Source organism: Salmo salar, unplaced genomic scaffold (assembly GCF_905237065.1).
Source record: "Salmo salar unplaced genomic scaffold, Ssal_v3.1, whole genome shotgun sequence".
Lineage (NCBI taxonomy): Eukaryota > Metazoa > Chordata > Actinopteri > Salmoniformes > Salmonidae > Salmo > Salmo salar.
In genome coordinates, this window is record NW_025547696.1 from 97,501 (window position 1) to 125,361 (window position 27,861).

Sequence of the window (27,861 nt, forward strand, 5' to 3'; positions counted from 1 at the left end):
GGTCTGAGAGACCACAGAGAAACAGATAGGGGGGTCTGAGAGACAGAGAAACAGATAGGGGGGTCTGAGAGACAGAGAAACAGATAGGGGGGGTCTGAGAGACAGAGAAACAGATAGGGGGGGTCTGAGAGACCACAGAGAAACAGATAGGGGGGTCTGAGAGACAGAGAAACAGATAGGGGGGTCTGAGAGACAGAGAAACAGATAGGGGGGGTCTGAGAGACCACAGAGAAACAGATAGGGGGGTCTGAGAGACCACAGAGAAACAGATAGGGGGGTCTGAGAGACCACAGAGAAACAGATAGGGGGTCTGAGAGACAGAGAAACAGATAGGGGGGTCTGAGAGACAGAGAAACAGATAGGGGGGTCTGAGAGACAGAGAAACAGATAGGGGGGTCTGAGAGACCACAGAGAAACAGATAGGGGGGTCTGAGAGACCACAGAGAAACAGATAGGGGGTCTGAGAGACAGAGAAACAGATAGGGGGGTCTGAGAGACAGAGAAACAGATAGGGGGGGTCTGAGAGACCACAGAGAAACAGATAGGGGGGGTCTGAGAGACCACAGAGAAACAGATAGGGGGGTCTGAGAGACAGAGAAACAGATAGGGGGGTCTGAGAGACCACAGAGAAACAGATAGGGGGGTCTGAGAGACCACAGAGAAACAGATAGGGGGGTCTGAGAGACCACAGAGAAACAGATAGGGGGTCTGAGAGACCACAGAGAAACAGATAGGGGGGTCTGAGAGACAGAGAAACAGATAGGGGGGTCTGAGAGACCACAGAGAAACAGATAGGGGGGGTCTGAGAGACAGAGAAACAGATAGGGGGGGTCTGAGAGACAGAGAAACAGATAGGGGGTCTGAGAGACCACAGAGAAACAGATAGGGGGGTCTGAGAGACCACAGAGAAACAGATAGGGGGGTCTGAGAGACCACAGAGAAACAGATAGGGGGGTCTGAGAGACCACAGAGAAACAGATAGGGGGGTCTGAGAGACCACAGAGAAACAGATAGGGGGGTCTGAGAGACAGAGAAACAGATAGGGGGGTCTGAGAGACAGAGAAACAGATAGGGGGGTCTGAGAGACCACAGAGAAACAGATAGGGGGGTCTAAGAGACCACAGAGAAACAGATAGGGGGGGTCTGAGAGACAGAGAAACAGATAGGGGGGTCTGAGAGACCACAGAGAAACAGATAGGGGGGGTCTGAGAGACAGAGAAACAGATAGGGGGGTCTGAGAGACAGAGAAACAGATAGGGGGGTCTGAGAGACAGAGAAACAGATAGGGGGGTCTGAGAGACCACAGAGAAACAGATAGGGGGGTCTGAGAGACCACAGAGAAACAGATAGGGGGGGTCTGAGAGACAGAGAAACAGATAGGGGGGGTCTGAGAGACAGAGAAACAGATAGGGGGGGTCTGAGAGACCACAGAGAAACAGATAGGGGGGTCTGAGAGACCACAGAGAAACAGATAGGGGGTCTGAGAGACAGAGAAACAGATAGGGGGGGTCTGAGAGACAGAGAAACAGATAGGGGGGTCTGAGAGACAGAGAAACAGATAGGGGGGTCTGAGAGACCACAGAGAAACAGATAGGGGGGTCTGAGAGACCACAGAGAAACAGATAGGGGGGTCTGAGAGACCACAGAGAAACAGATAGGGGGGGTCTGAGAGACCACAGAGAAACAGATAGGGGGGTCTGAGAGACCACAGAGAAACAGATAGGGGGGTCTGAGAGACAGAGAAACAGATAGGGGGGGTCTGAGAGACAGAGAAACAGATAGGGGGGTCTGAGAGACAGAGAAACAGATAGGGGGGGTCTGAGAGACCACAGAGAAACAGATAGGGGGGTCTGAGAGACCACAGAGAAACAGATAGGGGGGGTCTGAGAGACAGAGAAACAGATAGGGGGGGTCTGAGAGACCACAGAGAAACAGATAGGGGGGGTCTGAGAGACCACAGAGAAACAGATAGGGGGGGTCTGAGAGAGAAGCTCTTTAAGTCTCTTGTCTCAACACAGCTTAGGGAGGAAACCTTGACAAACTCTCTGGAAACATCAGAGCACCACATGGTGATGAAGAAACAATATAATAAACATTATAAAGAGCAGAAACAGAGAGGTTTAGTCAGAGAGGTCTGGTCTGGACCGGTCTGGTCTGGACCGGTCTGGTCTGAGAACATGATGCAGTCCTGACTGTTACGAGAGGTTCAGCCCTCTGGTCTGGCTATTGGAGGACGGGTGCGTCCCAAATATCACCCTATTCCCTATAAAGTGCACTACTTTTGACCAGAGCCCTATGGCGTTAGTGCACTACTTTTGACCAGAGCCCTATGGGATAGTGCACTACTTTTGACCAGAGCCCTATGGGGTAGTGAACTACTTTTGACCAGAACCCTATGGGATAGTGCACTACTTTAGACCAGAGCCCTATGGGGTAGTGCACTACTTTAGACCAGAGCCCTATGGGGGTAGTGCACTACTTTAGACCAGAGCCCTATGGGGGTAGTGCACTACTTTAGACCAGAGCCCTATGGGGGTAGTGCACTACTTTAGACCAGAGCCCTATGGGGGTAGTGCACTACGTAGTGGAGAAGGTGCCATTTGGTCCTCCATGGTAATGTTGTGGTTACGGCTCGGAGAACACAACAGTGATGCATCATGGTCCGTGTTCAACCAGGAGGACTTTGTTGTGGTCGAAACAGAACATTGGCTTCCCAGCTACGCCTCACCCAGGTCACATGACAGGGGCTTGGACTCTACAAATCCTTCACTGAGAGTGTTTTAACCTCTTGTATTGTTTGGTGGTTTGGTCGTACCGCTGTCAGACAGAGAAATATGTTGACAGGGATTACAGCAACAGAAAGCCCCCAGCAAGGTACTAGGAGTCAGACAGACAGGTACTAGGAGTCAGACAGACAGGTGCTAGGAGTCAGACAGACAGGTACTAGGAGTCAGACAGACAGGTACTAGGAGTCAGACAGACAGGTGCTAGGAGTCAGACAGACAGGTACTAGGAGTCAGACAGACAGGTGCTAGGAGTCAGACAGACAGGTACTAGGAGTCAGACAGACAGGTACTAGGAGTCAGACAGACAGGTGCTAGGAGTCAGACAGACAGGTACTAGGAGTCAGACAGACAGGTACTAGGAGTCAGACAGACAGGTGCTAGGAGTCAGACAGACAGGTACTAGGAGTCAGACAGACAGGTACTAGGAGTCAGACAGACAGGTGCTAGGAGTCAGACAGACAGGTACTAGGAGTCAGACAGACAGGTGCTAGGAGTCAGACAGACAGGTACTAGGAGTCAGACAGACAGGTACTAGGAGTCAGACAGACAGGCTGAATGAGATCTCTAAGGGCCCTCAGCAAGGTGCTAGGAGTCAGACTCAGTCGTCCCTGTAGCCCAGGTCTACAGTATTTACCACACTGTACACCGTCCCTGTAGCCCAGGTCTACAGTATTTACCACACTGTACACCGCCCCTGTAGCCCAGGTCTACAGTATTTACCACACTGTACACCGCCCCTGTAGCCCAGGTCTACAGTATTTACCACACTGTACACCGCCCCTGTAGCCCAGGTCTACAGTATATACCACACTGTACACCGCCCCTGTAGCCCAGGTCTACAGTATTTACCACACTGTACACCGCCCCTGTAGCCCAGGTCTACAGTATATACCACACTGTACACCGCCCCTGTAGCCCAGGTCTACAGTATTTACCACACTGTACACCGCCCCTGTAGCCCAGGTCTACAGTATTTACCACACTGTACACCGCCCCTGTAGCCCAGGTCTACAGTATATACCACACTGTACACCGCCCCTGTAGCCCAGGTCTACAGTATTTACCACACTGTACACCGTCCCTGTAGCCCAGGTCTACAGTATTTACCACACTGTACACCGCCCCTGTAGCCCAGGTCTACAGTATATACCACACTGTACACCGCCCCTGTAGCCCAGGTCTACAGTATTTACCACACTGTACACCGCCCCTGTAGCCCAGGTCTACAGTATATACCACACTGTACACCGCCCCTGTAGCCCAGGTCTACAGTATTTACCACACTGTACACCGCCCCTGTAGCCCAGGTCTACAGTATTTACCACACTGTACACCGCCCCTGTAGCCCAGGTCTACAGTATATACCACACTGTACACCGCCCCTGTAGCCCAGGTCTACAGTATTTACCACACTGTACACCGTCCCTGTAGCCCAGGTCTACAGTATTTACCACACTGTACACCGCCCCTGTAGCCCAGGTCTACAGTATTTACCACACTGTACACCGCCCCTGTAGCCCAGGTCTACAGTATTTACCACACTGTACACCGTCCCTGTAGCCCAGGTCTACAGTATTTACCACACTGTACACCGCCCCTGTAGCCCAGGTCTACAGTATATACCACACTGTACACCGCCCCTGTAGCCCAGGTCTACAGTATATACCACACTGTACACCGCCCCTGTAGCCCAGGTCTACAGTATATATACCACACTGTACACCGCCCCTGTAGCCCAGGTCTACAGTATATACACCACACTGTACACCGTCCCTGTAGCCCAGGTCTACAGTATATACCACACTGTACACCGCCCCTGTAGCCCAGGTCTACAGTATATACACCACACTGTACACCGCCCCTGTAGCCCAGGTCTACAGTATTTACCACACTGTACACCGCCCCTGTAGCCCAGGTCTACAGTATTTACCACACTGTACACCGCCCCTGTAGCCCAGGTCTACAGTATTTACCACACTGTACACCGTCCCTGTAGCCCAGGTCTACAGTATTTACCACACTGTACACCGCCCCTGTAGCCCAGGTCTACAGTATTTACCACACTGTACACCGCCCCTGTAGCCCAGGTCTACAGTATATACCACACTGTACACCGCCCCTGTAGCCCAGGTCTACAGTATTTACCACACTGTACACCGCCCCTGTAGCCCAGGTCTACAGTATATACCACACTGTACACCGCCCCTGTAGCCCAGGTCTACAGTATTTACCACACTGTACACCGCCCCTGTAGCCCAGGTCTACAGTATTTACCACACTGTACACCGTCCCTGTAGCACAGGTCTACAGTATTTACCACACTGTACACCGCCCCTGTAGCCCAGGTCTACAGTATTTACCACACTGTACACCGCCCCTGTAGCCCAGGTCTACAGTATATACACCACACTGTACACCGCCCCTGTAGCCCAGGTCTACAGTATTTACCACACTGTACACCGCCCCTGTAGCCCAGGTCTACAGTATTTACCACACTGTACACCGCCCCTGTAGCCCAGGTCTACAGTATTTACCACACTGTACACCGTCCCTGTAGCCCAGGTCTACAGTATTTACCACACTGTACACCGCCCCTGTAGCCCAGGTCTACAGTATTTACCACACTGTACACCGCCCCTGTAGCCCAGGTCTACAGTATTTACCACACTGTACACCGTCCCTGTAGCCCAGGTCTACAGTATTTACCACACTGTACACCGCCCCTGTAGCCCAGGTCTACAGTATTTACCACACTGTACACCGCCCCTGTAGCCCAGGTCTACAGTATTTACCACACTGTACACCGCCCCTGTAGCCCAGGTCTACAGTATTTACCACACTGTACACCGCCCCTGTAGCCCAGGTCTACAGTATTTACCACACTGTACACCGCCCCTGTAGCCCAGGTCTACAGTATTTACCACACTGTACACCGCCCCTGTAGCCCAGGTCTACAGTATTTACCACACTGTACACCGCCCCTGTAGCCCAGGTCTACAGTATATACACCACACTGTACACCGTCCCTGTAGCCCAGGTCTACAGTATATACACCACACTGTACACCGCCCCTGTAGCCCAGGTCTACAGTATTTACCACACTGTACACCGCCCCTGTAGCCCAGGTCTACAGTATTTACCACACTGTACACCGCCCCTGTAGCCCAGGTCTACAGTATTTACCACACTGTACACCGTCCCTGTAGCCCAGGTCTACAGTATTTACCACACTGTACACCGCCCCTGTAGCCCAGGTCTACAGTATTTACCACACTGTACACCGCCCCTGTAGCCCAGGTCTACAGTATTTACCACACTGTACACCGTCCCTGTAGCCCAGGTCTACAGTATTTACCACACTGTACACCGCCCCTGTAGCCCAGGTCTACAGTATTTACCACACTGTACACCGCCCCTGTAGCCCAGGTCTACAGTATTTACCACACTGTACACCGTCCCTGTAGCCCAGGTCTACAGTATTTACCACACTGTACACCGCCCCTGTAGCCCAGGTCTACAGTATTTACCACACTGTACACCGTCCCTGTAGCCCAGGTCTACAGTATTTACCACACTGTACACCGCCCCTGTAGCCCAGGTCTACAGTATTTACCACACTGTACACCGCCCCTGTAGCCCAGGTCTACAGTATTTACCACACTGTACACCGCCCCTGTAGCCCAGGTCTACAGTATATACCACACTGTACACCGCCCCTGTAGCCCAGGTCTACAGTATTTACCACACTGTACACCGCCCCTGTAGCCCAGGTCTACAGTATATATACCACACTGTACACCGCCCCTGTAGCCCAGGTCTACAGTATTTACCACACTGTACACCGTCCCTGTAGCCCAGGTCTACAGTATATACACCACACTGTACACCGCCCCTGTAGCCCAGGTCTACAGTATTTACCACACTGTACACCGCCCCTGTAGCCCAGGTCTACAGTATTTACCACACTGTACACCGTCCCTGTAGCCCAGGTCTACAGTATATACACCACACTGTACACCGCCCCTGTAGCCCAGGTCTACAGTATTTACCACACTGTACACCGCCCCTGTAGCCCAGGTCTACAGTATTTACCACACTGTACACCGTCCCTGTAGCCCAGGTCTACAGTATATACCACACTGTACACCGCCCCTGTAGCCCAGGTCTACAGTATTTACCACACTGTACACCGCCCCTGTAGCCCAGGTCTACAGTATTTACCACACTGTACACCGTCCCTGTAGCCCAGGTCTACAGTATATACCACACTGTACACCGCCCCTGTAGCCCAGGTCTACAGTATATACCACACTGTACACCGCCCCTGTAGCCCAGGTCTACAGTATTTACCACACTGTACACCGCCCCTGTAGCCCAGGTCTACAGTATTTACCACACTGTACACCGCCCCTGTAGCCCAGGTCTACAGTATATACACCACACTGTACACCGCCCCTGTAGCCCAGGTCTACAGTATTTACCACACTGTACACCGCCCCTGTAGCCCAGGTCTACAGTATATACCACACTGTACACCGCCCCTGTAGCCCAGGTCTACAGTATTTACCACACTGTACACCGCCCCTGTAGCCCAGGTCTACAGTATATATACCACACTGTACACCGTCCCTGTAGCCCAGGTCTACAGTATTTACCACACTGTACACCGCCCCTGTAGCCCAGGTCTACAGTATATACAGCTGGATTATGGGGTATTGTGATGTCATTATGGGGTATTGTGATGTCATTATGGAGTATTGTGATGTCATTATGGGGTATTGTGATGTCATTATGGGGTATTGTGATGTCATTATGGGGTATTGTGATGTCATTATGGGGTATTGTGTGTAGATTGATGAGGAAAAAAACTATTCTATTCATTTTAGAATGAGGCTGTGAACTTCAAGGGGTCTTAATACTTTCCCAAAGGCACCGTCTAAATGGCATCAAACCTGATTGGCAATTAGTTGTTTACAATATGTATTGGTCTGGTAATTTCCTGAACACCATTTTAAACACTGCAACACATTGTCCCCATAGGGACAAAATCAGTAAAGTAAAGTTCCTCTCGGAGGTCAGAAAACAAACTGTATCAGTTCAGGTCAGGTTATAGCCTGGCATGCCTCCTACAGGTCATAGAACTGTACTGGGACTTCACTTCCCAGGTGCCTCGAGGTGTAGTCCTCATAGAACTGTACTGGGACTTCTCTTCCCAGGTGCCTCGAGGTGTAGTCCTCATAGAACTGTACTGGGACTTCTCTTCCCAGGTGCCTCGAGGTGTAGTCCTCATAGAACTGTACTGGGACTTCTCTTCCCAGGTGCCTCGAGGTGTAGTCCTCAAAGAACTGAGGAACGTGAGCTGCCCCTGAGACAATAGTATCAACTGGGAATACTCCTGGGATCTAAGTTGAACGTGAATACAGGGGCTACTCTGAGAGAGAGGGAGAGAAGAGAGAGGGGGAGAGAAAGAAGGGGAAGAGGGGAGAGAAGGGGAAGAGGGGGAGAGAAGAGAAAGAGGGGGAGAGAAGAGAGAGGGGGAAGGGAGAGGGGGAGAGAAAGAAGGAGAAGAGGGGGAGAGAAGAGAAAGAGGGGGAGAGAAGAGAGAGGGGAAGGGAGAGGGGGAGAGAAGAGAGAGGGGGGAAGGGAGAGGGGGAGAGAAGAGAGAGGGGGAGAGAAAGAAGGGGAAGAGGGGGAGAGAAGAGAAAGAGGGGGGAGAGAAAGAAGGAGAAGAGGGGGAGAGAAGAGAGAGGGGGAGAGAAGAGAGAGGGGAAGGGAGAGGGGGAGAGAAGAGAGAGGGGAGAGAAGAGAGAGGGGAAGGGAGAGGGGAGAGAAGAGAAAGAGGGGGAGAGAAAAAGAGGGGGAGAGAAAAAGAGAGGGGAGAGAAGAGAGAGGGGAGAGAAGAGAGAGGGGGAAGGGAGAGTGGGAGAGAAGAGAGAGGGGAAGGGAGGGAGCTGCATTTTTCAACTGTAAAAAGACAATAGGGAAGATAACTGGTTAAAGCTCTTACCGTCTAGCTTGGGCCCAGTCTTCATGTTCATGGTACACTTCATATCCGACACCGACCAGGTCAGGCTGGGCCGGGCAGGGTGAGACTCAGTCTCCATGACAACCACGATCTGGGCGGTGCGGAGGGACACCTTGTGAAAGGGTGCCAGGGATCTAAGGGAACTGAGGTAGGAGGGGTCGGGACGAGGGGGAGAGGAGGACGAGGTCCTGCCGGGGGAGGAATGAGGGGTGGAGGGGGGTTTGGGAGCCTCCCAGTAGTGTTCAGGTAGGACCTTCCTCAGGTAAGCCTTGGTCTGCTCCAGTTTCACCAGTGTAGGGTTCACCTTCAGGGGCCGGGACAGCTCCACCTTCAGCTCCGCTGGACGAACACAAGACAGAGTTACCGTAATACTAAATATTAACAGGAGAGAGAGTTACCGTAATACTAAATATTAACAGGAGAGAAAGTTACCGTAATACTAAATATTAACAGGAGAGAGAGTTACCGTAATACTAAATATTAACAGGAGAGAAGTTACCGTAATACTAAATATTAACAGGAGAGAGAGTTACCGTAATACTAAATATTAACAGGACAGAGAGTTACCGTAATACTAAATATTAACAGGAGAGAGTTACCGTAATACTAAATATTAACAGGAGAGAGAGTTACCGTAATACTAAATATTAACAGGAGAGAGTTACCGTAATACTAAATATTAACAGGAGAGAGTTACCGTAATACTAAATATTAACAGGAGAGAGTTACCGTAATACTAAATATTAACAAGAGAGAGTTACCGTAATACTAAATATTTACAGGAGAGAGAGTTACCGTAATACAAAATATTAACAGGAGAGAGTTACCGTAATACAAAATATTAACAGGAGAGAGTTACCGTAATACTAAATATTAACAGGAGAGAGTTACCGTAATACTAAATATTAACAGGAGAGAGTTACCGTAATACTAAATATTAACAGGAGAGAGAGTTACCGTAATACTAAATATTAACAGGAGAGAGTTACCGTAATTCTAAATATTAACAGGAGAGAGTTACCGTAATACTAAATATTTACAGGAGAGAGAGTTACCGTAATACTAAATATTAACAGGAGAGAGTTACCGTAATACTAAATATTAACAGGAGAGAGAGTTACCGTAATACTAAATATTAACAGGAGAGAGAGTTACCGTAATACTAAATATTAACAGGAGAGAGTTACCGTAATACTAAATATTAACAGGAGAGAGTTACCGTAATACTAAATATTAACAGGAGAGAGTTACCGTAATACTAAATATTAACAGGAGACAGAGTTACCGTAATACTAAATATTAACAGGAGAGAGTTACCGTAATTCTAAATATTAACAGGAGAGAGTTACCGTAATACTAAATATTAACAGGAGAGAGAGTTACCGTAATACTAAATATTAACAGGAGAGAGTTACCGTAATACTAAATATTAACAGGAGAGAGTTACCGTAATACTAAATATTAACAGGAGAGAGAGTTACCGTAATACTAAATATTAACAGGAGAGAGAGTTACCGTAATACTAAATATTAACAGGAGAGAGTTACCGTAATACTAAATATTAACAGGAGAGAGTTACCGTAATACTAAATATTAACAGGAGAGAGTTACCGTAATACTAAATATTAACAGGTGTGATAAACACATGACTTTACAGAAACACAACCCCTGTCTCTGCTGTCTCCCCTGTCCCCCGTCTCCCCTGTCCCCCGTCTCCCCTGTCCCCCGTCTCCCCTGTCCTCCGTCTCCCCTGTCCTCCGTCTCCCCTGTCTCCGCTGTCCCCCCCCTGTCCCGTTCCCCTGTCCTCCGTCTCCCTGTCCTGTCTCCCCTGTCCTCCGTCTCCCTGTCCTCCGTCTCCCTGTCCTCCGTCTCCCCTGTCTCCGCTGTCCCCCCGTCTCCCTGTCCTCCCTGTCTCCGCTGTCCCCCCTGTCTCCCCTGTCTCCCCTGTCCTCCGTCTCCCCTGTCCTCCGTCTCCCCTGTCCCCCTGTTCCCCCTGTCTCCCCTGTCTCCCCTGTCCCCCCGTCTCCGGAGAGATGGGAGGAGAGGGGAGGTGAGGGTTGGAGAGTGTTAAATGTTGCGACAGTTCGTTTCTGGTAACAGAACAAAATAGTCAGCACATATTAACTTCTGATTGAGCTGTACTTTAATTAATGCAAACACGTGCGTGGTATATGTGTGGTTCGTAATATATACGGTCTCGCTGTTTTACCTCGCAGGGCAAAACAGAGAAGAGGGCGTCACATCCTATTGTTCTGTCTTTTATACTGACAGAGATAGTTCCCGCTCAATGCCGGCCTGTCCGAGGGAGGAGGAGCGTGGTTTGAACTTGCTCCTCCTGTCGTCGGCGTGCAGGCTGATCCCAGCGTCGTGACGCACTTCCTGTTGCCGGTTGTAGTTCTTCTTGTCTTCAACAGTTGATTTACTCGTAGTTTATGTACTTAGCATAGCTTCCCCAGTATATTATATAAGTTATACATACAAATAGCCAGTTCAACCCTAACAAGAGCGATACTGCCATTCACCCCAGTGGAAGTAGAGATGGGGAGAGAGAGGGGGTGAGGGTTGGAGAGGGATACTGCCATTCACCCCAGTGGAAGTAGAGATGGGGGAGAGAGGGGAGGTGAGGGTTGGAGAGGGATACTGCCATTCACCCCAGTGGAAGTAGAGATGGGGAGAGAGAGGGGGTGAGGGTTGGAGAGGGATACTGCCATTCACCCCAGTGGAAGTAGAGATGGGGAGAGAGAGGTGAGGGTTGGAGAGGGATACTGCCATCACCCCAGTGGAAGTAGAGATGGGGGAGAGAGGGGGGTGAGGGTTGGAGAGGGATACTGCCATTCACCCCAGTGGAAGTAGAGATGGGGGAGAGAGGGGAGGTGAGGGTTGGAGAGGGATACTGCCATTCACCCCAGTGGAAGTAGAGATGGGGGAGAGAGGGGAGGTGAGGGTTGGAGAGGGATACTGCCATTCACCCCAGTGGAAGTAGAGATGGGGAGAGAGAGGGGAGGTGAGGGTTGGAGAGGGATACTGCCATTCACCCCAGTGGAAGTAGAGATGGGGGAGAGGAGAGGTGAGGGTTGGAGAGGGATACTGCCATTCACCCCAGTGGAAGTAGAGATGGGGGAGAGAGGGGAGGTGAGGGTTGGAGAGGGATACTGCCATTCACCCCAGTGGAAGTAGAGATGGGGGAGAGAGAGGTGAGGGTTGGAGAGGGATACTGCCATTCACCCCAGTGGAAGTAGAGATGGGGGAGAGAGGGGTGAGGGTTGGAGAGGGATACTGCCATTCACCCCAGTGGAAGTAGAGATGGGGGAGAGAGGGAGAGGTGAGGGTTGGAGAGGGATACTGCCATTCACCCCAGTGGAAGTAGAGATGGGGGAGAGAGGGGGGTGAGGGTTGGAGAGGGATACTGCCATTCACCCCAGTGGAAGTAGAGATGGGGGAGAGGGAGGGAGGGTTAGAGAGGGATACTGCCATTCACCCCAGTGGAAGTAGAGATGGGGGAGAGAGGGGAGGTGAGGGTTGGAGAGGGATACTGCCATTCACCCCAGTGGAAGTAGAGATGGGGGGAGAGAGGGGTGAGGGTTGGAGAGGGATACTGCCATTCACCCCAGTGGAAGTAGAGATGGGGGAGAGAGGGAGAGGGAGGGTTGGAGAGGGATACTGCCATTCACCCCAGTGGAAGTAGAGATGGGGGAGAGAGAGGTGAGGGTTGGAGAGGGATACTGCCATTCACCCCAGTGGAAGTAGAGATGGGGGAGAGGGAGGGGAGGGTTAGAGAGGGATACTGCCATTCACCCCAGTGGAAGTAGAGATGGGGGAGAGAGGGGAGGTGAGGGTTGGAGAGGGATACTGCCATTCACCCCAGTGGAAGTAGAGATGGGGGAGAGGGAGGGGAGGGTTAGAGAGGGATACTGCCATTCACCCCAGTGGAAGTAGAGATGGGGGAGAGAGGGGTGAGGGTTGGAGGCCAGAAAGCAGGAATCTGCTGAACAATGTGGCTTATATCATTTCCAGTTCAATTATCAGCAGGAAAGTTTCCAGCTGTGAAATAAATAGCTCATGTGCTGCTACTCATCCTGAGGGTTTTTCTCCTGTCCTCTCCCCTCTCTCTCCTCCAGTCCCCTGTCCTCTTCCTCCTCCTGTCCACTCCTCTCTCCCCTCCTGTCCTCTCTCTCCTCCTGTCCTCTCCCATCCTGTCCTCTCTCCTCTCTCCCCTTCTGTCCTCTCCTCTCTCCCCTCCTGTCCTCTCTCTCCTCCTGTCCTCTCCCATCCTGTCCTCTCTCCTCTCCCCTCCTGTCCTCTCTCCCTGCTGTGCTACATCCATGTTACTATCCTCAGATCGCATTTGGGGCTGCATGCTACATCCATGTTACTATCCTCAGATCGCTATCTCCGGGGCTGCAGGCTACATCCATGTTACTATCCTCAGATCGCTATCTCTGGGGCTGCAGGCTACATCCATGTTACTATCCTCAGATCGCTATCTCTGGGGCTGCAGGCTACATCCATGTTACTATCCTCAGATCGCTATCACTGGGGCTGCAGGCTACATCCATGTTACTATCCTCAGATCACTGAGTCTGCAGGCTACATCCATGTTACTATCCTCAGATCGCTATCTCTGAGGCTGCAGGCTACATCCATGTTACTATCATCAGATCGCTATCACTGAGGCTGCAGGCTACAGGCTACATCCATGTTACTATCCTCAGATCGCTATCTCTGGGGCTGCAGGCTACATCCATGTTACTATCCTCAGATCGCTATCTCTGAGGCTGCAGGCTACATCCATGTTACTATCCTCAGATCGCTATCTCCGAGGCTGCAGGCTACATCCATGTTACTATCCTCAGATCGCTATCTCTGAGGCTGCAGGCTACATCCATGTTACTATCCTCAGATCGCTATCTTTGGGGCTGCAGGCTACATCCATGTTACTATCCTCAGATCTCTGGGGCTGCATGCTACATCCATGTTACTATCCTCAGATCGCTATCTTTGGGGCTGCAGGCTACATCCATGTTACTATCCTCAGATCTCTGGGGCTGCATGCTACATCCATGTTACTATCCTCAGATCGCTATCTCTGAGGCTGCAGGCTACATCCATGTTACTATCCTCAGATCGCTATCTCCGAGGCTGCAGGCTACATCCATGTTACTATCCTCAGATCGCTATCTCTGGGGCTGCAGGCTACATCCATGTTACTATCCTCAGATCGCTATCTCCAAGGCTGCAGGCTACATCCATGTTACTATCCTCAGATCGCTATCTCTGAGGCTGCAAGCTACATCCATGTTACTATCCTCAGATCGCTATCTCTGAGGCTGCAGGCTACATCCATGTTACTATCCTCAGATCGCTATCTCTGAGGCTGCAGGCTACATCCATGTTACTATCCTCAGATCGCAGCCTCCGTGTCAGAGCGCTCCCACTCACAGTGCATCCATGTGTTTCCACTCTGCAGGCTGAGAAGGATGAAACCGATCCTCGCAACGTAAAACACACAAACTATTTACAAGCAGAGATGGATTTATATTTATCACAGGCAAAGCTACAAATCCTTGTGGATGGAGCCTAATCCAGAAAATCCAGATAGATATAATCTGATATGGTCATAAGGACCTCTCTCTCTCTCTGCACGTTACTGAGCAGCTACCACCTCTCTAACTGTTTACGCCCATCTCCTATAGAATCATCTGGAAGTCCAGCTACCTCTTACCCCTACTTACTAACACGCTTAACTTGTAGCCTTCAAACGTAGCCTCTTTAAGCTCATCGTGTGCCGAGAGAAGAGAAAAGGCAGCGCGAGGAAATCTGGATTAATAAAAGAAAGATGGTGGCCCTTCCGTCTTGTCGTTGGGATATCAAAGGAAGGCCTCGCTCCGGAGTGACGCTCCTTCACTTCTCATGCAAGTGTTTTGATGAGGACACAAAGTGCTGCTTTAACCCGGCCGAGGACTGTCAGTGCTGCTTTAACCCGGCCGAGGACTGTCAGTGCTGCTTTAACCCGGCCGAGGACTGTCGGTGCTGCTTTAACCCGGCCGAGGACTGTCGGTGCTGCTTTAACCCGGCCGAGGACTGTCGGTGCTGCTTTAACCCGGCCGAGGACTGTCGGTGCTGCTTTAACCCGGCCGAGGACTGTAAGTGCTGCTTTAACCAGAGGACTGTCAGTGCTGCTTTAACCCGGCCGAGGACTGTAAGTGCTGCTTTAACCAGAGGACTGTAAGTGCTGCTTTAACCAGAGGACTGTCAGTGCTGCTTTAACCAGAGGACTGTCAGTGCTGCTTTAACCAGAGGAATGTCAGTGCTGCTTTAACCAGAGGACTGTCAGTGCTGCTTTAACTAGAGGACTGTCAGTGCTGCTTTAACCAGAGGACTGTAAGTGCTGCTTTAACTAGAGGACTGTCAGTGCTGCTTTAACCAGAGGACTGTCAGTGCTGCTTTAACCAGAGGACTGTCAGTGCTGCTTTAACCAGAGGACTGTCAGTGCTGCTTTAACCAGAGGACTGTCAGTGCTGCTTTAACCAGAGGACTGTCGGTGCTGCTTTAACCAGAGGACTGTCGGTGCTGCTTTAACCAGAGGACTGTCAGTGCTGCTTTAACCAGAGGACTGTCGGTGCTGCTTTAACCAGAGGACTGTCGGTGCTGCTTTAACCAGAGGACTGTCGGTGCTGCTTTAACCAGAGGACTGTCAGTGCTGCTTTAACCAGAGGACTGTCAGTGTGTGGCCTACCAATAATAGAGCAACTACCCAAAAAGGTGGAGTGGCTTCCACATACATTAAGGAACAGGGCTAATTTAAACCTCATACCTTAAGGAACAGGGCTAATTTAAACCTCATACCTTAAGGAACAGGGCTAATATAAACCTCATACCTTAAGGAACAGGGCTAATACAAACCTCATACCTTAAGGAACAGGGCTAATATAAACCTCATACCTTAAGGAACAGGGCTAATATAAACCTCATACCTTAAGGAACAGGGCTAACATAAACCTCATACCTTAAGGAACAGGGCTAATTTAAACTTCATACCTTAAGGAACAGGGCTAATTTAAACCTCATACCTTAAGGTAAAGGGCTAATTTAAACCTCATACCTTAAGGAACAGGGCTAATATAAACCTCATACCTTAAGGAACAGGGCTAATTTAAACCTCATACCTTAAGGAACAGGGCTAATATAAACCTCATACCTTAAGGAACAGGGCTAATACAAACCTCATACCTTAAGGAACAGGGCTAATATAAACCTCATACCTTAAGGAACAGGGCTAATTTAAACTTCATACCTTAAGGAACAGGGCTAATTTAAACCTCATACCTTAAGGTAAAGGGCTAATTTATACCTCATACCTTAAGGAACAGGGCTAATATAAACCTCATACCTTAATGAACAGGGCTAATATAAACCTCATACCTTAAGGTACAGGGCTAATTTAAACCTCATACCTTAAGGAACAGGGCTAATTTAAACCTCAAGGTACAGGGCTAATCTACACCTCATACCTTAAGGTACAGGGCTAATATAAACCTCATACCTTAAGGTACAGGGCTAATATAAACCTCATACCTTAAGGAACAGGGCTAATATAAACCTCATACCTTAAGGAACAGGGCTAATATAAACCGCATACCTTAAGGTAAAGGGCTAATTTAAACCTCATACCTTAAGGAACAGGGCTAATTTAAACCTCAAGGTACAGGGCTAATCTACACATCATACCTTAAGGTACAGGGCTAATCTACACCTCATACCTTAAGGTACAGGGCTAATTTAAACCTCATACCTTAAGGAACAGGGCTAATATAAACCTCATACCTTAAGGAACAGGGCTAATCTACACCTCATACCTTAAGGTACAGGGCTAATTTAAACCTCATACCTTAAGGTACAGGGCTAATATAAACCTCATACCTTAAGGAACAGGGCTAATATAAACCTCATACCTTAAGGTACAGGGCTAATATAAACCTCATACCTTAAGGAACAGGGCTAATATAAACCTCATACCTTAAGGTACAGGGCTAATATAAACCTTAAGGAACAGGGCTAATATAAACCTCATACCTTAAGGAACAGGGCTAATATAAACCTCATACCTTAAGGTACAGGCCTAATTTAAACCTCATACCTTAAGGAACAGGGCTAATATAAACCTCATACCTTAAGGAACAGGGCTAATATAAACCTCATACCTTAAGGAACAGGGCTAATCTAAACCTCATACCTTAAGGAACAGGGCTAATATAAACCTCAAGGTACAGGGCTAATCTACACCTCATACCTTAAGGAACAGAGCTAATATAAACCTCATACCTTAAGGTACAGGGCTAATATAAACCTTAAGGAACAGGGCTAATATAAACCTCATACCTTAAGGAACAGGGCTAATATAAACCTCATACCTTAAGGTACAGAGCTAATATAAACCTCATACCTTAAGGAACAGGGCTAATATAAACCTCATACCTTAAGGTACAGGGCTAATATAAACCTTAAGGAACAGGGCTAATATAAACCTCATACCTTAAGGTACAGGGCTAATATAAACCTCATACCTTAAGGAACAGGGCTAATATAAACCTCATACCTTAAGGAACAGGGCTAATATAAACCTCATACCTTAAGGAACAGGGCTAGTATAAACCTCATACCTTAAGGTACAGGGCTAGTATAAACCTTAAGGAACAGGGCTAATATAAACCTCATACCTTAAGGAACAGGGCTAATATAAACCTCATACCTTAAGGAACAGGGCTAATATAAACCTCATACCTTAAGGAACAGGGCTAGTATAAACAGCCTCTATTCGTACTGGGGACACTGGGAGATCAAACACACACACACACACGCACGCACGCACGCACGCACGCACACACACACACACACACACACACACACACACACACACACACACACACACACACACACACACACACACAGTCCCTGCCTCCCCCCTGCCTTCAGTAACATGGTGAAGTCTTGGCTCAGCGAGAAGAGAGGAGGAGAGGTGTGATGGGGGCAGAGAAGAGGAGATGGGGGTTATGGGTTCTCCTCAGGGGGTAAGTAGGGGAGGAGGGTGGGGAGGCCCAGGGGAAAGGAGGAGGTGGGATGGTGGGGGGTCTGGATATTCCTCCAGGGTTCCCACCAGAGAGGCTGGCCTCAGTCAGGTAAGACCACCGACATAGCATCATCTGACTGTAATCAGCAGGAGGACTACAGAAGGTATAGGACTGCTGGGTAGGAAAACCTGGTCCTCTCTCTTCCCCTCTCTCTCTCTCTCCCTCTCTATCTCCCCTCCCCTCCCTCTCTCTCCCCCCCCCCTCCCTCTCTCCCCCTCCTCTCTCTCCCCTCCCTCTCTCCCCCTCTCTCCCCTCCCTCTCTCCCCTCCCTCTCTCCCCTCCCTCTCTCTCCCTCTCTCCCCTCCCTCTCCCCTCCCTCTCTCCCCTCCTCTCTCTCCCCCTCCCTCTCCCTCTCTCCCCTCCTCTCTCTCCCCCTCCCTCTCTCCCTCCCTCTCTCTCCCCCTCTCTCCCCTCCCTCTCTCCCCTCCCTCTCTCTCCCCCTCTCTCCCCTCCCTCTCTCCCCTCCCTCTCTCTCCCCTCCCTTTCTCCCCTCCCTCTCTCCCCCTCTCTCCCCTCCCTCCCTCTCTCCCCCTCTCTCCCCTCCCTCTCTCCCCTCCCTCTCCCTCCCCTCCCTCTCTCCCTCTCTCCCCCTCCCTCTCTCCCCTCCCTCTCTCCCTCTCTCCCCCTCTCTCTCCCCCTCTCTCTCCTCCCTCCCCTCCCTCTCCCCTCCCTCTCTCTCCCTCTCTCCCCCTCCCTCTCTCCCCTCCCTCTCTCCTCTCCCTCTCTCCCCTCCCTCCCTCTCTCCCCTCTCTCCCCTCCCTCTCTCCCCTCCCTCTCCCTCCCCTCCCTCTCTCCCTCTCTCTCCCCTCCCTTTCTCCCCCTCTCTCCCCTCCCTCCCCTCTCTCCCCTCCCTCTCTCCCCTCCCTCTCCCTCCCCTCCCTCTCTCCCTCTCTCCCCTCCCTCTCTCCCTCTCTCCCCCTCTCTCTCCCCCTCTCTCTCCTCCCTCCCCTCCCTCTCCCCTCCCTCTCTCTCCCTCTCTCCCCTCCCTCTCTCCCCTCCCTCTCTCCTCTCCCTCTCTCCCTCTCTCCCTCTCTCCCCTCCCTCTCTCCCCCTCCCTCTCTCCCCTCCCTCTCTCCCTCTCTCCCCCTCTCTCTCCCCCTCTCTCTCCTCCCTCCCCTCCCTCTCCCCTCCCTCTCTCTCCCTCTCTCTCCCTCCCCCTCCCTCTCTCTCCCTCTCTCTCCCTCCCTTTCTCCCCTCCCTCTCTCCCCCTCTCTCCCCTCCCTCTCTCCCCTCCCTCTCCCTCCCCTCCCTCTCTCCCTCTCTCCCCCTCCCTCTCTCCCCTCCCTCTCTCCCTCTCTCCCCCTCTCTCTCCCCCTCTCTCTCCTCCCTCCCCTCCCTCTCCCCTCCCTCTCTCTCCCTCTCTCTCCCCTCCCTCTCTCCTCTCCCTCTCTCCCTCTCTCCCCTCCCTCTCTCCCCCTCCCTCTCTCCCCTCCCTCTCTCCCCCTCTCTCTCCCCCTCTCTCTCCTCCCTCCCCTCCCTCTCCCCTCCCTCTCTCTCCCTCTCTCCCCCTCCCTTTCTCCCCTCCCTCTCTCCCCCTCTCTCCCCTCCCTCTCTCCCCTCCCTCTCCCTCCCCTCCCTCTCTCCCTCTCTCCCCCTCCCTCTCTCCCCTCCCTCTCTCCCTCTCTCCCCCTCTCTCTCTCCCCCTCTCTCTCCTCCCTCCCCTCCCTCTCCCCTCCCTCTCTCTCCCTCTCTCTCCCCTCCCTCTCTCCTCTCCCTCTCTCCCTCTCTCCCTCTCTCCCCTCCCTCTCTCCCCTCCCTCTCTCCCCTCCCTCTCTCCCTCTCTCCCCTCTCTCTCTCCCTCTCTCTCTCCTCCCTCCCCTCCCTCTCCCCTCCCTCTCTCTCCCTCTCTCCCCTCTCTCTCCCCTCTCTCCCCCCTCCCCTCTGCTAGTTGTTATTCCTGTCGTTGACCCTTTCATAGAGAATGAAGCAGAAAGACGGAGAGAGAGCAGGACTGTTTCCTGGGACCTCCAGGGCGGACAGAAGACCGTCAGGAAGAGAAGAAGAAGCCTTGAACCCTCACTGCAGCTGCCTTGCTCTGTGTGTGGTGTGGGTGGGTGGGTGGGTGGGTGGGTGGGTGGGTGGGTGGGTGGGTGGGTGGGTGGGTGGGTGTGTGTGTGTGTGATGAGCAAGGCGAGGGTCAGATCTGAAACCTCATCCCGTTTACATCCCAGTACACACACACACACACACACACACACACACACACACACACACACACACACACACACACACACACACACACGTCCTTGGAAGGGGAGCTGTGATTGGTCTCGCCCTGTGCTCTCAGTAAATGCTGGGTAAATTGCTGGCAGCGCGGTGTAAACACAGAGAACTCTACTCTGACTGGGGCCTTGGGGAACAGAACACTACCTGGGGGGAGTCCCCAATGGCACCCTATTCCCTATATAGTGCACTACTATAGACCAGAGCCCTATGGCACCCTATTCCCTATATAGTGCACTACTTTAGACCAGAGCCCAATGGAACCCTATTCCCTATATAGTGCACTACTTTAGACTTAATTTAACCAGGCAAGTCAGTTAAGAACAAATTGTTATTTACAATGACGGTCTACTGGGGAACAGTGGGTTAACTGCCCTGTTCAGGGGGCAGAACGACAGACCTTGTCAGATCGGGGATTCGATCCAGAAACCTTTGGGTTACTGGTCCAACAACATCAACTGAGAATCAGCTGCATGAATCAGAGGACATGACAGGATGTGAACTGACTGGGTTGGTACGCTGGTGTGGTGTGGTGTGGTGTGGTGTGGTACGCTGGTGTGGTGTGGTGTGTGTGGTGTGGTGTGGTGTGTGTGTGTGTGTGTGGTGTGTGTGTGTGTAGGGTGTGTGTAGGGTGTGTGTAGGGTGTGTGTGTGGTGTGGTGTGGTGTGGTGTGGTGTGTGTGTGGTGTGTGTGTGGTGTGTGTGTGTAGGGTGTGTGTAGGTGTGTGTGTGTGTGTGTGTGTGTGTGTGGTGTGGTGTGTGTAGGGTGTGTGTGTAGGGTGTGTGTAGGGTGTGTGTAGGGTGTGTGTAGGGTGTGTGTGTAGGGTGTGTGTAGGGTGTGTGTGTAGGGTGTGTGTGTGTGTGTGTGTGTGTGTGTGTGTGTGTGTGTGTGTGTGTGTGTGTGTGTGTGTGTGTGTGTGTGTGTGTGTGTGTGTAGGGTGTGTGTAGGGTGTGTGTGTGTGTGTGGTGTGTGTAGGGTGTGTGTGTGTGTGTGTGTGTGTGTGTGTGTGTGTGTGTGTGTGTGTGTGTGTGTGTGGTGTGTGTGTGTGTGTGTAGGGTGTGTGTAGGGTGTGTGTGTGGTGTGTGTGTGGTGTGTGTAGGGTGTGTGTGTGTGTGTGTGTGTGTGTGTGTGTGTGTGTGTGTGTGTGTGTGTGTGTGTGTGTGTGTGTGTATGTTCTGTAGTCTGTCCTCACCTGGTCCATTGAGGAAGTCTCTGATCTGTAGACAGGCCAGAGGAGGAGGGATTCCTGTGTGACTGTCACTCTCTCCTGCTGCTGTCTGGAGCCACAATACACTGTAGTCTATTACCTCTGGGAGGCACTTCCCTGGATCTGGAGAGGAGAGGGGGGGGAGAGAGGAGAGGGGGAGAGAGAGGGGGAGGGGGAGAGGGAGGAGGGGAGAGGGAGGGGGGAGAGGGAGGGGGAAGGGGAGGAGGAGAGGGAGAGCGAGGGGGAGGAGAGAGAGGGGAGGAGAGGGGAGGAGAGGGAGGGGGAGGAGAGGAGAGGGGGAGAGGGAGGAGGAGAGGGAGAGCAGGGGGGAGGAGAGAGAGGGGAGGAGAGGGAGGAGAGGGAGGGAGGGGGAGGAGAGGAGAGGGGGAGAGGGAGGGGGGAGAGGGAGGGGGAAGGGAGGAGGAGAGGGAGAGGAGAGGGGGAGAGGGAGGGGAGGGGTAGAGGGGGGATAGAGGGGGGATAGAGAGAGGGGAGGGGAGGAGAGGGGGAGGGGAGGAGGGGAGGGGGAGGAGAGGAGAGGGGAGGAGAGGGGAGGAGGGGGAGGACAGAGGGAGGAAAGAGAGAGATGAGTTTTTGTAAATGACCGAGACACATCAACAGCAACACCAGATGAAGTCCTCCTCCTCCTCCTCCTCTCACCCAGACACTTATAGTCAGAGGAGACTCCTCTGAGAGAGACGTCGAACACAGACACTTCCACCCTCTGTTTCCGGTGGTGACAGCTGAGCAGGGCCGACGGCTGGACCAGCTGCAGGTACAGCAGAGGCTCCAGGACCAGATCACCGGCCCCTCTCCTCCCAGGCTGCCTCACGATGGTAACCCCCAGGGCATGGCGGGCTGAGGAGCGGCTGGGGGCAGGCAGGGAGTCCAGGGAAAGGAGGGAACCTCGAGGCTCCTGGGGAAAGTTACTGTTCAGGAGTTCTTGTGCTGTCAGGCCTGACAGAGGGACCAGGGTAGGAGGGCCTGGGTTGGGGGAGGAAGAGGAGGAGGCTGGGGTTGAGGTAGTGTCTAGCTGGTTCAGGGCACTCTTCCCCGTCGTCCTGTCTCCGTCCTTCTTCTCCGGCGAGGCGGCGGGGGTCTTGGGTAGAGTGGAGCAGGCGTAGGTCATGAGAGAGAGTTTACTAGCGGTCAGGAAGACGTCGAAGGGGACGAAGGAGAGGTTCTTGACGACGGTGGACTTCCTGGAGGTTCTAGCGATGCGGTGGTGGGAGCCTCCACTCTGCTGCTCTATCTGGACGATACGGATCCTGGCGCTGTCGCTGCCGAACCCACTGTCCTGGACCTCGCTGTGACGGGACGACGAGTCCACACCGCAAGGCCCTGCCGAGGAGTTACACTGCTGCTCCCCACGCTGCACCTGGGGGGGACAGAGAGAGACGCACACATGAACGTGGATTAATGCTACCTGTCCCCGACCTGCTGTTTTCAACTCTCTAGAGACAGCAGGAGCGGTAGAGATACTCTCAATGATCGGCTATGAAAAGCCAGGTGATATTTACTCTTGAGTTACTGACTTGTTGCACCCTCGACAACTACTGTGATTATTATTATCTGACCCTGCTGGTCGTCTATGAACGTTTGAACATCAAGGCCATGTTCTGTTATAATCTCCACCCGGCACAGCCAGAAGAGGACTGGCCACCCCTCATAGCCTGGTTCCTCTCTAGGTTTCTTCCTAGGTTCTGGCCTTTCTAGGGAGTTTTTCCTAGCCACCCCTCATAGCCTGGTTCCTCTCTAGGTTTCTTCCTAGGTTCTGGCCTTTCTAGGGAGTTTTTCCTAGCCACCCCTCATAGCCTGGTTCCTCTCTAGGTTTCTTCCTAGGGTTCTGGCCTTTCTATGGAGTTTTTCCTGGCCACCCCTCATAGCCTGGTCCCTCTCTAGGTTTCTGTACAGCACTTTGAGATATCAGCTGATGTAAGAAGGGCTATAAAAATACATTTGATTTGATTTGATTAATAAATACTTTATAACACAAAAACATGTTTTCTTCTTTGTTAAGCAGCGCCGTGACGTCACAGAGCCGATTCCGGCCAACGGAGAGGCTCTTCGGCGACTGTGCTTCCTGTTCAGCTCCGTCCTGACAACCAAATATCTGGAGGGTTGAAACCACAAATAATCTAACCGAAGCATCAGAAACACACAGTTACAGACGTTAAAGGAGAAGCGTTTTCTGACGTCTTTAAAATTTCTAACGTTTTTTTTACCCAGGAAGTCAGACGTGATCGTTTGGAGCATTGACAGTCTAGTGGGGTTGAGCTCCAGTGTAATGTTGTGGATGTTAAAGTCTCTGTGGGGATGGAAGTGGGGCGGATGCCATGACACACGACGGATATTAATGTGAATGAGTCCTGAGCTTCTACGTCCTGGGGTTTATACACATCATCCAGACAGGATATCTTACCCATCATTCACATGGTCAGGAAGTGGGCTTTGGTTACCAGGAAACACAAAAACACAACTAAATGTTTCCTACAAAACCCATCTATCAGAGACAACTGGTAGACCTGCTTCAGCCACTACAATGTCACTACGCACACGAAGAGACCAGGAAGCTGTGCTCAACGTACAGGAAGAGACCAGGAAGCTGTACTCAACGTACACGAAGAGACCAGGAAGCTGTACTCAACGTACGCGAAGAGACCAGGAAGCTGTACTCAACGCACACGAAGAGACCAGGAAGCTGTACTCAACGTACACAAAGAGACCAGGAAGCTGTACTCAACGTACGCGAAGAGACCAGGAAGCTGTACTCAACGTACACGAAGAGACCAGGAAGCTGTACTCAACGTACACGAAGAGACCAGGAAGCTGTACTCAATGTACAGGAAGAGACCAGGAAGATGTACTCAACGTACACGAAGAGACCAGGAAGCTGTACTCAATGTACAGGAAGAGACCAGGAAGCTGTACTCAACGTTTGGTACAAATCACTGGTCTCACTACTTGTTATCCGACAGAACTATGAAATCATTCCATCTGCTAAAGCAGTCTCCCTGAGAGTCCTCTATACTGCCAGGGTTAATAACATGGCAGTCTCAGAGCAGTCTCCCTGAGAGTCCTCTATACTGCCAGGGTTAATAACATGGCAGTCTCCCTGAGAGTCCTCTATACTGCCAGGGTTAATATCATGGCAGTCTCAGAGCAGTCTCCCCGAGAGTCCTCTATACTGCCAGGTTTAATAACATGGCAGTCTCAGAGCAGTCTCCCTGAGAGTTCTCTATACTGCCAGGCTTAATAACATGGCAGTCTCAGAGCAGTCTCCCTGAGAGTTCTCTATACTGCCAGGTTTAATATCATGGCAGTCTCAGAGCAGTCTCCCTGAGAGTCCTCTATACTGCCAGGTTTAATAACAAGGCAGTCTCAGAGCAGTCTCCCTGAGAGTCCTCTATACTGCCAGGTTTAATAACAAGGCAGTCTCAGAGCAGTCTCCCTGAGAGTCCTCTATACTGCCAGGTTTAATAACATGGCAGTCTCAGAGCAGTCTCCCTGAGAGTTCTCTATACTGCCAGGGTTAATAACATGGCAGTCTCAGAGCAGTCTCCCTGAGAGTCCTCTATACTGCCAGGGTTAATGCAGTCTCAGAGCAGTCTCCCTGCGAGTTCTCTATACTGCCAGGTTTAATAACATGGCAGTCTCCCTGAGAGTCCTCTATACTGCCAGGTTTAATAACGGGGCAGTCTCAGAGCAGTCTCCCTGAGAGTCCTCTATACTGCCAGGTTTAATAACATGGCAGTCTCAGAGCAGTCTCCCTGAGAGTCCTCTATACTGCCAGGGTTAATATCGTGGCAGTCTCAGAGCAGTCTCCCTGAGAGTTCTCTATACTGCCAGGTTTAATAACAAGGCAGTCTCAGAGCAGTCTCCCTGAGAGTCCTCTATACTGCCAGGTTTAATAACATGGCAGTCTCAGAGCAGTCTCCCTGAGAGTCCTCTATACTGCCAGGGTTAATATCGTGGCAGTCTCAGAGCAGTCTCCCTGAGAGTCCTCTATACTGCCAGGGTTAATAACGGGGCAGTCTCAGAGCAGTCTCCCTGAGAGTCCTCTATACTGCCAGGTTTAATAACACGGGGCAGTCTCAGAGCAGTCTCCCTGAGAGTCCTCTATACTGCCAGGGTTAATAACAAGGCAGTCTCAGAGCAGTCTCCCTGAGAGTCCTCTATACTGCCAGGTTTAATAACATGGCAGTCTCCCTGAGAGTCCTCTATACTGCCAGGTTTAATAACATGGCAGTCTCAGAGCAGTCTCCCTGAGAGTCCTCTATACTGCCAGGTTTAATAACATGGCAGTCTCAGAGCAGTCTCCCTGAGAGTCCTCTATACTGCCAGGGTTAATATCGTGGCAGTCTCAGAGCAGTCTCCCTGAGAGTTCTCTATACTGCCAGGTTTAATAACAAGGCAGTCTCAGAGCAGTCTCCCTGAGAGTCCTCTATACTGCCAGGTTTAATAACATGGCAGTCTCAGAGCAGTCTCCCTGAGAGTCCTCTATACTGCCAGGGTTAATATCGTGGCAGTCTCCCTGAGAGTCCTCTATACTGCCAGGGTTAATAACGGGGCAGTCTCAGAGCAGTCTCCCTGAGAGTCCTCTATACTGCCAGGGTTAATAACATGGCAGTCTCAGAGCAGTCTCCCTGAGAGTCCTCTATACTGCCAGGTTTAATATCATGGCAGTCTCAGAGCAGTCTCCCTGAGAGTCCTCTATACTGCCAGGTTTAATATCATGGCAGTCTCAGAGCAGTCTCCCTGAGAGTTCTCTATACTGCCAGGGTTAATAACGGGGCAGTCTCAGAGCAGTCTCCCTGAGAGTCCTCTATACTGCCAGGGTTAATATCGTGGCAGTCTCCCTGAGAGTCCTCTATACTGCCAGTGTTAATAACGGGGCAGTCTCAGAGCAGTCTCCCTGAGAGTCCTCTATACTGCCAGGGTTAATAACATGGCAGTCTCAGAGCAGTCTCCCTGAGAGTCCTCTATACTGCCAGGTTTAATAACACGGGGCAGTCTCAGAGCAGTCTCCCTGAGAGTCCTCTATACTGCCAGGTTTAATAACATGGCAGTCTCAGAGCAGTCTCCCTGAGAGTCCTCTATACTGCCAGGGTTAATAACGGGGCAGTCTCAGAGCAGTCTCCCTGAGAGTCCTCTATACTGCCAGGGTTAATATCGTGGCAGTCTCAGAGCAGTCTCCCTGAGAGTCCTCTATACTGCCAGGGTTAATATCATGGCAGTCTCAGAGCAGTCTCCCTGAGAGTCCTCTATACTGCCAGGTTTAATATCATGGCAGTCTCAGAGCAGTCTCCCTGAGAGTCCTCTATACTGCCAGGGTTAATAACATGGCAGTCTCAGAGCAGTCTCCCTGAGAGTCCTCTATACTGCCAGGGTTAATAACGGGGCAGTCTCAGAGCAGACTCCCTGAGAGTCCTCTATACTGCCAGGGTTAATAACGGGGCAGTCTCAGAGCAGTCTCCCTGAGAGTCCTCTATACTGCCAGGTTTAATAACATGGCAGTCTCAGAGCAGTCTCCCTGAGAGTCCTCTATACTGCCAGGGTTAATAACGGGGCAGTCTCCCTGAGAGTTCTCTATACTGCCAGGGTTAATAACGGGGCAGTCTCCCTGAGAGTCCTCTATACTGCCAGGTTTAATAACATGGCAGTCTCCCTGAGAGTTCTCTATACTGCCAGGGGAAATAACGGGGCAGTCTCAGAGCAGTCTCCCTGAGAGTCCTCTATACTGCCAGGGTTAATATCATGGCAGTCTCAGAGCAGTCTCCCTGAGAGTTCTCTATACTGCCAGGGTTAATAACGGGGCAGTCTCAGAGCAGTCTCCCTATCTGGTGTTAGTTACTGATAGTGGCAGAGAGTTCCCAGTACATGAACATGAGGATTAATTCATAAGGAATCAACTGTCCGACCTCGTCTCCCATCCCCTTCCCCATCTGACCAACCTGCACATGGTTCCTATTACCCCCCCTCCCCTTTCCCTCGCTCTTTCTTTGTCTGTCTACCCTCCTTCTCTCCTCAGCCTGTTCTCTCAGAAGTATTTCAGTCTCTCCCTCCCTCCCTCTCCCTCCCTCCATCCCTCTCTCTCTCCTCAGCCTGTTCTCTCAGTAATATTTCAGTCTCTCCCTCTCTCTCTCTCTCTCTCTCTCTCTCTCTCTCTCCCTCTCTCTCTCCCTCCCTCCCTCCCTCCCCCTCTCTCCCTCCCCTCTCCCTCCCTCCCTCCCTCCCTCCCTCCTCAGCCCGTTCTCCCAGCTGTCTCAGTCTGTCCCACTAACATCCAGCGTCCGTCCTTGCTGAGAGTTAAATGTATATTATGTCAGAACAGGAGATGGTGTTTCAGTCGTCCAGTCAGCGTAGTGAACCCAGTGACACAGCTTTAAACACAACGCCTGATTTATTAGATGTTTCCTTTTGTAAACAGTGTCATCAAAGGCCAAAAAAACAAGATCCTTATAAAACACAGGGTTCAAGGGCTTCCATACA

General features: G+C 51.4%; 1 protein-coding gene across 1 annotated transcript in view; it reads right to left on the reverse strand.

Moving 5' to 3' along the window:
• LOC106592216 (vacuolar protein sorting-associated protein 13B) overlaps positions 1-27,331 on the reverse strand; it is a 117,478-nt gene extending 90,147 nt beyond the window's left edge. Inside the window, exons 1-5 of the mRNA XM_045711505.1 lie at positions 27,324-27,331; positions 26,920-27,053; positions 22,030-22,806; positions 21,355-21,492; positions 8,794-9,150 (exon numbers count right to left, since the gene is read on the reverse strand). Of these exons, the coding sequence (XP_045567461.1) occupies positions 8,794-9,150; positions 21,355-21,492; positions 22,030-22,806; positions 26,920-27,053; positions 27,324-27,331 (1,414 nt within the window). The remainder of the gene's footprint in view (positions 1-8,793; positions 9,151-21,354; positions 21,493-22,029; positions 22,807-26,919; positions 27,054-27,323) is intronic.
• Positions 27,332-27,861: the final 530 nt, after the last annotated feature.